This window comes from Monodelphis domestica, chromosome 2 (assembly GCF_027887165.1).
Source record: "Monodelphis domestica isolate mMonDom1 chromosome 2, mMonDom1.pri, whole genome shotgun sequence".
Classification (NCBI taxonomy): domain Eukaryota; kingdom Metazoa; phylum Chordata; class Mammalia; order Didelphimorphia; family Didelphidae; genus Monodelphis; species Monodelphis domestica.
Genome location: NC_077228.1, coordinates 32,121,490 through 32,133,893, shown reverse-complemented (window position 1 = coordinate 32,133,893; position 12,404 = coordinate 32,121,490). Strand labels below are relative to the sequence as shown.

At 53.1% G+C, this 12,404-nt stretch overlaps 1 protein-coding gene across 19 annotated transcripts in view; it reads left to right on the top strand.

Annotated features, from left to right (window-relative positions):
- MAST2 (microtubule associated serine/threonine kinase 2) overlaps positions 1-12,404 on the top strand; it is a 190,026-nt gene that overhangs the window by 103,168 nt on the left and 74,454 nt on the right. For 8 of the 19 annotated variants that reach the window (XM_056815210.1, XM_056815209.1, XM_056815211.1 and 5 more), the window contains one exon: positions 6,719-6,907. The exons of 9 other annotated variants lie outside the window; for them this stretch is intronic. In XM_056815210.1, coding sequence (XP_056671188.1) covers positions 6,719-6,907 — 189 coding nt within the window. Of the gene's footprint in view, positions 1-1,194; positions 4,852-6,718; positions 6,908-12,404 lie in introns of those variants that run through there. 2 more of the 19 variants (XM_056815219.1, XM_056815218.1) reach the window with 1 other exon arrangement.

The following is a 12,404-nucleotide window of genomic DNA, read 5'->3' as shown; positions in this document are numbered from 1 at the left end:
ATGTCCAGTGGAGGATTCCCAGCTTTCCTCCTTAGTTCGTTTGGACATTTCTCATTCTTTGGGACAGGCCTGGGCAGGCTCAAGACCCTGGGAAGCCTCTGGCAACGCCAGCCTGGAGTCCCTTTTCTGGCCTGGGAGCTGCTTTGTCTAGCAGAGGCCTAGCTCTCAGGCCTTGTGCTTGGGTTACTTGCTCATGAATTAATGCCCTCTGGAAAGTAGCTAAGAAAAAAGCCAAAGAAGGGCATATACTGGGGGCGAGGGGGGCTTCTGGTTGGGGGGAGAGCTCTGATTTCATTTAGAGGGAGGGGCAGCAGTAGAGAGGGGGGAGGAGTCCCAGCACAGGTGAGGCATCAGCTGCTTTTCCGAGCACCTCAGTGTCTGTCAGTGAGATGTCTCTGCCAGGCCCAGCCTGGAAATGAATGTATTTACTGGATGCTCAAGTCTGTATCTTGCAGCTTTTTGGATCCATCTGCATATGGAGGTCTAGCTGTGAATCCTTCCAGGTTCCCGCCTTGATTCTTGATCATCTGCCTCAGGGAACAGTTTAGGCGAGCACACGTCACACTGTTGACTCAGATTCTGTTCATGGGCCACTAAGCCCTCTAGATCCTTTTTAAAACAACTGTCGTCCAGCTCGGTCTTCTCCCTCCTAGTTTTGTGAAGCTGATCTTTTCCACCCCAAGTTTGCCCTTATTTTCATCCACTTAGTCCATTGCTCCAATCTGTTGTGATCTTTTTCAGCTTGGATTCTGTCATCCAGTGTGTTGGGTTTCCCTTCAAACTTCCTTTCACCAGAGTAAATAGTGATGATTCTTTAGGTTGCCATTTGGTCAGTTCTGAATCTTCCTAATTATTCTCTCAGACAGGCTATTTTCCTCCCATCATTAGCCTCACCCCTGTGGCAGATGAGTATCCAGGTGTCTCTGTATGGTGAAGACCCTGAATTTGGGAGTCAGGGGATCTAGGTTCAAATCCCAGCTGTGTCCTCCTGGGCAAGTTAAGAGGACTGAATTAGGGTAACTCTGGCTCCTTCTAACCATGACTGCAGGGATTCCCGGTCACACAGAGAAGGAAGGACCTTATTTGGGATCAAATGTGCCTTCCCTAAGGATTGTGGCCAAAGGATGGTAGGGCGGGAGGCTTTGGGGGGGGGGTCCTCAGGCTAAAGAGACAAAAGCCACTTGACATTTAGAAAAAAATATGTGGTAAGAGCAAGACCCTCCCCCAAAGATGGGCACATCCAGGTCATAGAAGCTGCATGTCGGCATAGCTTATTGCATGCCCTGGCATGGCGGGTCCTCCAGGTTGTGGCTATTGCCCCATCTGTCCAGAGAACCTTCCTTTCCAGGGTGCTTATGAGAGGGAGCAGCAGTGCTAGTACATGAGCACGGTGTGATGGCACCTCCTCGAGGAAACACCCGTCTACCCTGACCTTTGGTGGTGTAGAGGGTGACAATGTGGACTTGGACTTGGCAAAAGCTGAGTTGAAATTCTTCCTTAGGCAGTGGGTTCCATGCTGTGCAACCTTAGGCAAGTGTCTTAACTTCTATGAGTCTTAGTTTCAACTTCTGTATGATGGGAATAATAACAGCATCCACCTCCCGTGGTGACCGTGAGGATCCAGTAAGGTTCCATAAAGCTCTCTGGAGACAGGAGCTATTATGTGTTGTTAATCAATTCACCAACACTTTGAACACAGAATCCCTGGACTATTTATCAGTATATGAAGAGAACTGACCTAGGCCCAGCTGTCTAGGAACTTTGAGTTTCCAGGAGATAAATGACCTGAGCAGGAATAACCATGCCATAGGAGGGCAACGGAAGCCCAGGAAAAGCACTCTGGGGCATTTGGTGGGGCAGGCAATGGGTGCGACCACAGGGGAATGGTGTGCCCCAGAGCTGGAAGGGCTCTGAATGCCAGGGCAAGGAGCATCTGCTTCACTTGGGAGCCCTAGGGTATTGTGGAATGGAGATCTGCCATGATGTTCCCAGTGCCCCATTGTGGGCCAGACCTCTTGAATGCCTTATGACTGATAAGTGCCCTCCTAGGCCTGGGGGCCCCCAGGCCACCATCCCAACCTTTTTTCTTGGCAGCATCTCATCTGGACTGTTGTGTCCAGCTCCATTGTTGATGGGCTGGAAAGTGGCCAAAAGCAGCGGCCAGGAGAGGGAAACAAAGGGCTGGGCTCTGGGTCACTTCAAGATGAGCTGAAGACAATGAGGAATGTTTGGCCTGGAGCTGAGAAGACCTGTCTTCCCATTTTAGAAGGACCGTCCTGTGGAGGAGGTGCTGACCAGGAGCAGGGACGGGAAGCTGCCAAGAAAGAAACTCCAAGGAACCGTCATGGTGTCTAAACGTGGAATGACCAGGAGGTGTGTTAGGCTCTGTGAAGTGGCTGGTTCTGTTTCTGGATCCCAACGCACACCTGTGGTTCAGTTAAATTTGACAAGTGCCCAACGTGTGCAGAGCTGTGCTAAGGGGCTGGACTCAAGGCCGTCCTTGATGTTGGCCTCAGGAGTTTCTCAGACCTGTCCTGTTCTGTGTTGGCGTGGGAGCTGAGGGCTCCTTCCCTTTTCTGTCAAGACCTCGATGTGAGGTCCATTCCGATGTTCCCTGGGGCAGGTCTGCCCAGCTCAGATGTGTGTGATCAGTGAGAGGCTGCCAGGATTGTGCCAGGCCATGGAAACTCAGTGCTCAGGTCTGGGCCCACAAGTTCCTGGGCTTGGAAGGGGATTATTGTTGTTGAGTTTCAGGTGTCCTGATTCTATAGATGAGGAAATGTGATTGAGCCCCTGATGAACCCCTCCTTAAGCACATCCTCTGGTCCAGGCCCTGGGCTAGGTTCTGGGGATGCAAAGACCCAAAGGGAGTTTATGTAGCGCTTTGGATTTGGGGGGAGGGCCCATATCCACAGGCAAAGAAAGGAATGTGGAAGGGCTTCTCAAAGGGGCAACTACTCCCTTGAGCTCTGGGGAATTTGCCCTTGCCCCTGTGATCAGTTGATCAGACAGCCCAAACCATGACTGTGGTCCTGCAGCTTACAAATTCGATTTTGTAATAATTCCCAGAGACCTAGATTGAAAGCAGGACAGACTTCCTTTCAGCTGCATCCCAACAGCAGGAGGGTTTAGGCCCCGGGGTTTGGCTTAGGAGAGGCTCATCACTCACTGCCTGCCGTTGGGGCTCTCCCTCTCAAGGGCACCAGGAGTCCCCTGGCTCCTGTCTATGGTGTAAGGTGGTCCGGTCACTGCGGAAAGGCCCACCCGGCTCGGCGTGCCCATGGGTGAGCCCGAGGGCTGTCCCCTAAGCTGCTTTTTGAGAATGTGGGTCTGAGTGACGGTGCTATTCTTCTCCCATCCAGTCGTCCCCTGGAGGAGCAGAAGTGCGAGCCCAGCTCCCCCCTCTGCTCTCCTCTCTGAGCGTGTATTTAAAGGTGCCAGTGACCCTTCTGGGGTCAGGTGGCAGGAAGAGAGCCAAGGGTCTGTAATGTGAGCAGGGGGCGGTGATCCCAGGGATCATTGTGGTCCCTGCTCAAGGCCACAGGCCAGGGTTATTTTTGGTGGGTATGTTTGGGGGTGGAGAGCAGGGAGGTTATTAACCCTTTGACAACCATAATGGAAGAAACTGAAATTCAGACCCTGAGCAAGAAACTTCAGCTAATGATGTTTGCTGTATTTTCTGCTGTCCTGAACCTGTTCCCTTTGGCCGGTATTCCAGGGGTGGGAACCTGTCCTTGTCTTGATGTCTCTGCCATGCCTGAGTCTGCAGGGCTGTCCTCTGACTCTCATGCGAATGTCACTTCTGTCTCAAGGGCTTCGGGCAAGTAGAGGCCAGTGGCCTCTTTGGTGCCGACCACAGTGCCTTGCATGGGGCCAGCCAGTGAAAAGGCTCTCCTGACTCTGAGCTATATGATTGGGGAGCAAGCATTCATTTCTGAACCTCATGTGTTGGTTTTTTTCCTATAAAACGGGACTCCTACTCACCGCTGGCCCCCTAGTTTTTAAATCACCAAGTCATTAAACTCTATGGGGGTTGAGTTATATCTCACACATAGGCGTGTAAGAGAGAATGGCCAGACTCCTCTGTCCTTCTCTGGCACTAGGGAATTGCCCTGGACCCCTTGGGGGTCAGCACAGGTCCCTGGAGCCTAGTGAACCACCTATTTACTGTCTGAGAAGTTGAAAGGCCCCAGGGCAGTCCCTGCCTCTCTTCAGTCTCTAGGGGCCCTGGGGGACCCTGCACAGGGGGCTGGTCTGGGCCTGCAAATTCTTGGGCTCTTTGATTTCCAAAAATGGCCTGATGAGTATGCTGTGTCCCCTGCGCCCCCAGCCCCTGCCTGGAGCAGCTGCTCTGTGGTCTGCTCACGGCTCTTGGGTTTCTGTGAGTGGTGAGTCTGCATGTTGGTATGTGCAGCCTGTGCCAGGCCTCCTCCCCCTCTCCCTCCCCCCCATGGGAGCTCGCCTGACGTGTGGACAGTGGCGGGTGGCACAGAGCTGGGGACACGTTTCCAGACAGACCCTGGCCCTGGTCTGCTGCCGCTGTTGGCCAGAGTGAGCGATGTCAGGGGGACCCTGCTGGCAGGCCTCTTCCAAATCTGTGTTAGCTAGGGCTGCCTCCCCTTGTTGTGGCGACTCCACCATAGTTGCTCTGAGGTCCCTGGGCCGACCCTGTGAAGCCCCTTGGATCGAGCCCTTGAGCTGCCGGAGCTCCCTGCGTGGCTGCCTTGGCTAGGCTCTGCCCCGCGCCCTAATCTCTGCTCAGAGCTTGCTCTAACGGGCACCGGGCGGCAGCCACAGCAGCAGGATGAAACGAAGGCGAGAGAGACTGGGAGCCCCATGTCTTCGGATCCAGTAAGGATGACGGCGAGGAGGGGGGGAAGGGCTGCTCCTGATAGTCTGGGGCCCCCAGGGTGACATGGCCAGCAGACCTCGTCCTCCTGTGGCTGGGCAGACTTTGGGCCCTGGGGGAGGCTGAGGCTGAGCTGGAGCCCCTGAGGAGCAGGCATTCAGCGCTACGTGCCTGTGGTCCTGCCCCCCCCGGGCTGTTCTTCCCACCGGGGAGATCGGGCGTCCCTCCTGCTTCCATTTCTGGCCCCAGCTTGTCCAAGGGGAGACGGAGCTCCTCTCTGTCCAGAGCCAGAAGTCACATTTCTGGCCTTGGGGAGCAGTGGGAAAGCAGTTCCGGAGGCAGCAGAATATGTCCCCCCGCGCGGTGGGCTGGCTCGAGGAGGCCAGAAGGCAGCCGTATGTGGGTCACTGCCTCTAAGCCGGTGCCTTCTTTAAGCAGAGATTACCAAGCAGGGAGCTCTTGTGACCTTACTGACAAGATGGCCCTGGAGCTGTCAGAATTCTGAGGGCCAGTGAACAAGAAGTGCCTTCCTGGCCTCCTGGGTCCTGCAGTGTGCCTGGGCTTAGCACACGACCCGAAGTCCCTGATGAAATAGAAACAGGCAGGCGCTTAGGCCCCAGGCTTCCGGAGGGCCGCCCTTGGTCCCTGTCCCCCCAACTTACCACGTTCACTGAGTGAGTTAATGATTCTCCCAGGCCTTGGATAATGGCCCAGCGTGGGGTGCAGTTCCACCCGGAGAGCCCCTGCACTTACTGTGCCCGCTCTGGAGGAATAGATTGCTTTGTTGGCCATGTTAAATGTTTTGGGGCCAAAGGCAGTTATAGAGAAGAGAAAGGACCAGGAACCAGCTGGTGAGAGGGCTGATCAGCTTCAAGGTGGTAGTTCAGAGTCCAGTCTAGGAAAAGAGCATTCCAGGAGAGGCACTTGGGAAGCCTCCCTGCCCACTAGCAGCTCCTGTCATTGGGGTGCCCTGGGAGGGGCTGGTAGCAAGAGTGCCCTTAAGTGAAGCTGACAGCTCACCCCAAATTGATGCTTTTGATAAAATCAGGCTTTTCACATTCGGGATTTCCTTAAAATGAGACGAGAATGTCCTTTTTTAGGACATTTGGGAATGTCCTTCCCCTCCCCAAGAAAGAAGTCTACCTCCAGTGGAGCAATTCCTCAGGGATGAGAGTGACTGAAAGGCCTCCAGCAGCCTGCAGGTTCCCCAGCTGGCCTGTGAGAGACGACCCGATGGCAGCCACTGAACTTGCCCCTAGACAGGGGAGAGCTTAAGTCTCTAAATCTTGTATTTGCTTAGAAAGATAGAGCTGAACTTTAGCCCACTGAATGCCCAGCATGTGGGCTTGTCCCTCAAGGATTGGTCAGTCAGATTGTGGCTCTGTTTACCCATCTCTTTCCAAGCCAATGGCTGGCTGACTTAGGGAGCACTCTGGGATTTGACCCCTGCTGGTCCATTGATGGGCTTAGAAGCCCCCCCATCCCTGGTGCTTGTCAGGACCCCAAGGACCATTCCTAGAGGGATCCTGGCTGGCCTGGCGTCCTTCCAAACAGCCATCATCAGCTGAGGAACAGAAGGGTCGTCCTGGCTGCCCTGTCTCAGCATCATGACTGGCCCCAGGGTAGTCAGCCAGATGACAGGAATTGCCTAAGAGTTTACTAAAATGCTGGGAGAATACAAAAGGGGCCGAAGCAGGGGTCTGCCTTGGAAGCGGCTCTCCCCCAGGCCCAGGCCCATGGGTCTCCGCATGGGGCTGGGCTTTGACCCTGAGCTTTCTGGGCCTTTTTCATAAGGGTCTGGCTCTAAATAGGCCTGTTTGAGTGGAGCTTGTCATTGATCCTGCCTTTTCTGCTGGGGTACCTTGGCAGAATCTCTTCTCTTGGCCGAGGAAACAGTGACATCCATCCGCACTTACCCTCTTCGGCATCGGCACCTGCCCTGTGCCACCCCCAGCTTCCTCTCAGTGCTGACGGTGCCCTTGCCACAGCTCCTCCTGTCTTTTTCCTGAACCCACCAGCCCAGAGCGGCCCTGGAAGCTGCCACCCGCTCCCGTGGAGGTAAGGACTTGAGCCACTTCTCAGGATGGCCAGGCAGCTTCCCGTGGCTCAGAGTCTGTACCGGACCAGCCCAAAGCATGGGCTGCGGGCCTGGGAGGGGACTTTGAGGTGGGGGTGGAGGGGAGGGCGGAGCTTTCACTAGGACATTTCCTCTAAGGCTTAGGACCCTGTGAGCTGAGGGGAGGGTGGGCAGAGAAGCTGCCTGGTTAGCCTGGGGAGGTGGCCGGTTCCCATCTCTAGGTCTTCAGGAAGAGGGTGGACAGCCCCTAGCTGGGGACGTTTTGCTGTCCTCCAGTTCTGAGTTGCTGTGAGGTGATAGACTGCACTTCTGTCCCACAGCGGGGGAAGGGATTGCCTTTGTGGGGAGTGGGCTCCCCGGCCCGAGGCTGGAGCTGGCAGCTCAGGAGTCATCCACTTGTGAGGCTGATTCTGGGCCCGAGGCATCGAACATGTTCTCTGCACCAGGGCCCTGGCCAGTCGCAGGGCAGCCAGTGCCCGTCCTCCCAAGACTGGGCCTTCAGGCCTCCTGTAGGGAGCGAATGCCAGAACGAGTGACCAGTGAGCAAGCCCTGGTCTAGGGATTGTGCAGAGGATTTAATCCTACCCCCAGAAGCTCACATTCTAACAGGCGATGCGTGCCTGGGCACAGAGGGGCAGCTGGTGGCTCAGTGCTTAGAACACTGGGCATGGTGGGGGGTGACCTAGCTGGGGAGCTCTGGGTGAGTCACTTGGCCTTTCTTGGCCTCCTCAGTTTCCTCAGCTGTCAAATGGGGATAATAATACCACCTACCTCCCAGGGCTATCGTATGGCTCAATTGAGATATTTGGAAAGGGCTTTGCAAACCTTAAAAACTAGTAGAAGTGCTCTCTGTCCCTAAGCCATAATGACGGGGCTTGTTATAATCGTTTGTCATATTACATGATGATCGTTGCTAGCCTCTCTGTAGGGCTTTACAAAGTTGATCCTGTTTGATCCTCACACAGCCCTGGGAGGGAGATGTCGTGAGGAAACAGGCCAGGAGAGGCCACGTCCCTGGTCCAGGGTCCCACAGCTAGGAAGTGCCCGAGGCTGGATTGAGCTCAGACCTTTCTCACCCCAGGCTCAGCGCTCTACCCGTGGCACCCCCTTATTGCCTCCATCATAAAGAGACTACATACAGATATGTACGAAGTAGTTAAATATGGTGGGGTGGGGGTGGAGGGCCCTCAGCAGGGGGCAGGTGGTCAGGAAAGACCCCTCCGGGGGACATGAGGAGCAAGTGCATCCCAGGCAGAGATGGGGCGTCCTGGGGGAGGAACATAGAGAAGGCTGGTGTGGCCAGGCTCCGGAGGGTGGGGGAGGGCTCGCGTCTATGTGGCTAGAGGCCAGCTGTGGATGGCTTGAAAAGTTCAGTGGAAGAGTTTCTGCTTGATGCTGGGGACTGATTGAGGATGGGGTGCTGATGGGGTCAGAGCCGCGCTTCACCAGCCCCAGGAAGGATGAACTAGATGTAGGGAGGCCAGGAGGAGACGAGGGGCTTTGGGGGGGTGCATTGTGAGTAGCATGCTGTGGAGGTAGAAATGGGGAGTCCTGGAGAATCCTGAGGCTCTAACCCTAGGAGGGAAGCCCCTAGCAGCAATAAGAGGGAGGGCTTGGGACTGCAGGGCAGGGAAAATCATGGGTTCCGTTTTAGACAGGTGGCTTTTCAAATGTCTATGGGACATCCAGTGTGAGACAGGGTCCACAGGGAATCTGGGATTTAGAAGTTCATTTAGAGATGATGGTTAAATCCATGGGAGCTGGTGAGGCTTCTGAGAAGATCCTTTAGGGCCTTGATCACATGCACGGGTAGTGGAAGAGACTGAGGAAGAGTACAGGGTGTAACGTGGCCCAGTGTTAGATTGACAAATTCTGAAGAGAACGTGTGCCAGGCTGGAGGATGCTGGAGGATGGGAGGCTCGATGATGCCACCCATCTCCTGTGCTGAGCTGGCCTGCTTCTTCAAGCTTGTGAGGACTTCCGCTCTGGGCCTTCAGGCTCTGGGGTGCTTCGTGACTCAGCCATGTAGCATCCTTGGAAGGAGAGCTCTGTTAGAACTGGCACCCAGGCCTGAAATACTTTTCTGCTTCCTAGGATCACCTAAGCTCATTTTTCAGCGCACACTTAATGCTCCCTCTCTTTGAGGATATGACCCACTTGAGGCTCCTTCTGCTGAGCCTGTGTCCAGGAAGGGCATACTTGAGAGATCCTGCAAGTAGTGGGGATGAGCCTTTTGGGATCTGCTAGCCAGAAAGACCCAACTGAGGGCAATTGGGTGGGAAGTGAGGAGTTCTGGTGCCAGTTCTGCTCCTTCTTCTTAAATGGAAGAGTTTATGGCTTCAACTTCAGTCCACAAGGGCAGAAGATGCTGATGAGAAGCCAGAGGAGGCTGGCTGGTGGGGAATTTACCTTTGCATTAGGAGATTTGCAGAAAGTCTCCCCACTGTGCCAAGGACAGCTCAGGGCCCTGCTAGTCAGGGGCTCTCTCAGCACAAGGCCCTTTGTTCATGTCACTGGAGGGACAGGATGCTGCTTAGGGCTATTGTTGCTCTGGGCAGGAAAGCCATCTATATCCTAAGAGCATCAATATCGGGCTGGCAGGAAGGACCTCAGAGACCATCTAGTCCAGCCCTGTCATTTTACACAGGAAGAAGCTGAGGTAAAGGTACAGGGGACCTCTGGCCTAAATAATTAGGTCCATGCAAATATATGGGGCTGGCACAATTAGGTGGCATGGTGGGTAGAGTTGCTAGGCCTAGAGTCAGGAAGATTTGAGTTCACATTTGGCCTCAGACACTCATTAGCTATGTGATCTAGGACAAGTCACTTAACCCTGCTTACCTTTTATTTCCTCATCTGTAAAATGAACTGGAGAAGGGAGTGGTGAACCACTTCAGCATCTTTGTCCAAAAAAAACTCCAAATGGGTTCACAAAGACTCAGACATGGTTGAAAGGACTGAACGACAACGATATATGCATGGGAGGGAGGAAGGGTTGTGGGGAGAAGACAAGGAAAGACTTGTGGCAGAAAGAGGGCAGGGAGGTGAGATGAGGAGAGGAGGGGGACTCGATGTGGATCTGCAGAGCAGCCATAAGACTACATTCTTGAGTCCATGGAGAGGTGTAAAGAACAAGTGACCAGCCTAAGAACTTCCCTGTCATGAGCAATAGTCAGGATTGAAACCCAGGCCTTCCAGAGGGACTCCACAGCCCACTGGCTTCTTATTGCACTCTGGCTGGGTCAAACTTGGATCGATGGGAGGTAGCAGAAGGATGCTCCTCACTGTGATGTGCTCGTGTTGCTTCTGAAAGTCAGACAAAAGAAAAGCTAATGGGGTGGCCCGGTGGTATATGGCCTGGTGTGTGCGGTTTGTGTGGCCCGTTGATTGTGGTGAGGGTGGGCAAGGCTAATAATGAAAAGGGTGAGTGAATCAAAGTCTCTTTAAGAGGAAGACTGCCTGTGCAGGCTGTGAATCTAGATGGGAGAGACAGAGACCACAGCTGTGTCCCTCTGGCCTTCCTGGGCCAGCATTGCAGACTGAGGCCCGTCCGGCCCTCAGGCCTGGGCTGTCTTCTCTAGGGCCCTCAGGCATGGATAGGCAGGACCTAGAGGAGAGGCCAGGATCTGGTAGTGGTAGGTGGGCAAACCAGCAGGAAAGGACTTTGGAGGGTCCCTGGCGAGGGCAGGTAAGTGCTTTTATCTTTAGCTCCTTCTAGTAAGGCAAGAGAGCTGGGGCCCCTCTTTGGCGTTATCCTTGGCTGATCGCGTCACCTTCCATAGGGCTGTAACATCTTGTGGAAGGGACCTCCAGGCCCATTGAGCCTGAGGCCCAAAGCAGTTAAATAACGTGCTGTGGCTTCCCAGCTGGTTAGCGTCAGGTGGGAAGGATTTGAACCCTGGTATCCCTGACTCCCAAGGCTTTGGTGAGGAAGGGGGCTCAGTGTCCTTTGTTCTAGCTCTCAGTTCCACAGTGTGATGTTAACGTGGAATGGATTGCTCTCTAAAGGGTCCTGGAGCCACTCTGTGATCTTGGGGCAAGTCTCTTCTCCTCTGCATTTGGGCATCTGTGAAACAAGGGGGTTGCATTGGATGCCTGCCAATATCACCCGATTTTCCAGGTGTTCTCTCTTCATCCTGGCATTAAAAAAAAAAAATTTTTTTGTGGTCACGGCCTCTCCTCTGTGTGTGTCTGCCCCTAAGGAGATGTGTGCAGGTGGCAGCCTCTTGTGGAATCTCGGAAAGAGAGAGCATTGAATATTTACTGTAGACCAGGTATTGGGCTAAATGTTGGACGGACAAACATAAGCAAGGAGGGCATGCTCCAGAACAGTGCCCTCGGGGAGCATTCTAATGAAGGAAGACCATGGAAAGAGAAGAAGGGAAGGGGCAGGTCCCATGGTGGGCCAGGACTCCTCTGGAGTGCAGTGAACATGGCCGAGACCCCTCCTGAAAAAGCGTCTGAGCAGGCATGTGAGCACCCATTGGGAGTGCCCTCAGGGCAGAGGTTTCCCCTGCATGTGGAGGCTGGGGAGGAGAGGAAGGAGATGACTGCATAGTCAAGTCGCTCATTTTCCCATCCTCTTTTTTTTTTTTTAAACTTATACTTTTATCTTAAAAGTGGGCTTTGTTCTCAGGGTAGAGAGGGCCCTCTCTTTTTTATTTTTTCTAAATTTATTTTTAATTTTTTCCCCATCATTAAATGATTCATGTTCTCTCCCTCCTGACTCTTCCCTCCTCCCCTCCCAGAGTTGACAAGCAATTCCGCTGAGTTATACATATATTATTACTCAAATTCTCTTTCCATATTATTCATTTTTGTGATAGAGTAATCTTTTAAAACCCAAACCCCAAATCCTATACTCATATATACAAGTGAAAAATCATATATTTTCTTCTGAATTTCTACTCCCACATTGCTTTTTTAAATGTGGAGAGCATTCTTTCTCATAAGTCCCTCAGAATTGTCCTAGATTCTTGCATTGCTTTTAGTAGCAAAATCAAACATGTTTGGTCGTCCCACAATGTTTCAGTTATTGTGTACAGTGATGTCCTGGTTCTGCTTGTTTCACTCCACATCAGTTCATGGAGGCCTTTCCAGCTCTTTCTGAAATCTGCCTGTTCATCATTCCTTATAGCATAATAGTATTCCATCACCATCATTTACCACAATTTGTTCAGTCATTCCCCAATCGAGGGATGCCCCCTTATTTTCCCATTTTTTGCCACTTCAAAAAGCATAGTTAGAAATATTTTTGTACAAATGGATCCTTTCCCCTTTTTTAAATCTCTTTGGGATACAAACCCAGTAGTGGTATTGCTGGATCAAAGGACAGGCACCCTCTCTTAAACTTCAGTTTGTCCTTGCTGCCTGCTATACTTTACCCTCAGCTCTAGTTCTGTGTTTCTGCAAGTTTCAGTTCTTCCGAGATGGTATGACGGCCTTTGGGCTGGGAGCTCTGGAGGCTGCCTCCTCTAG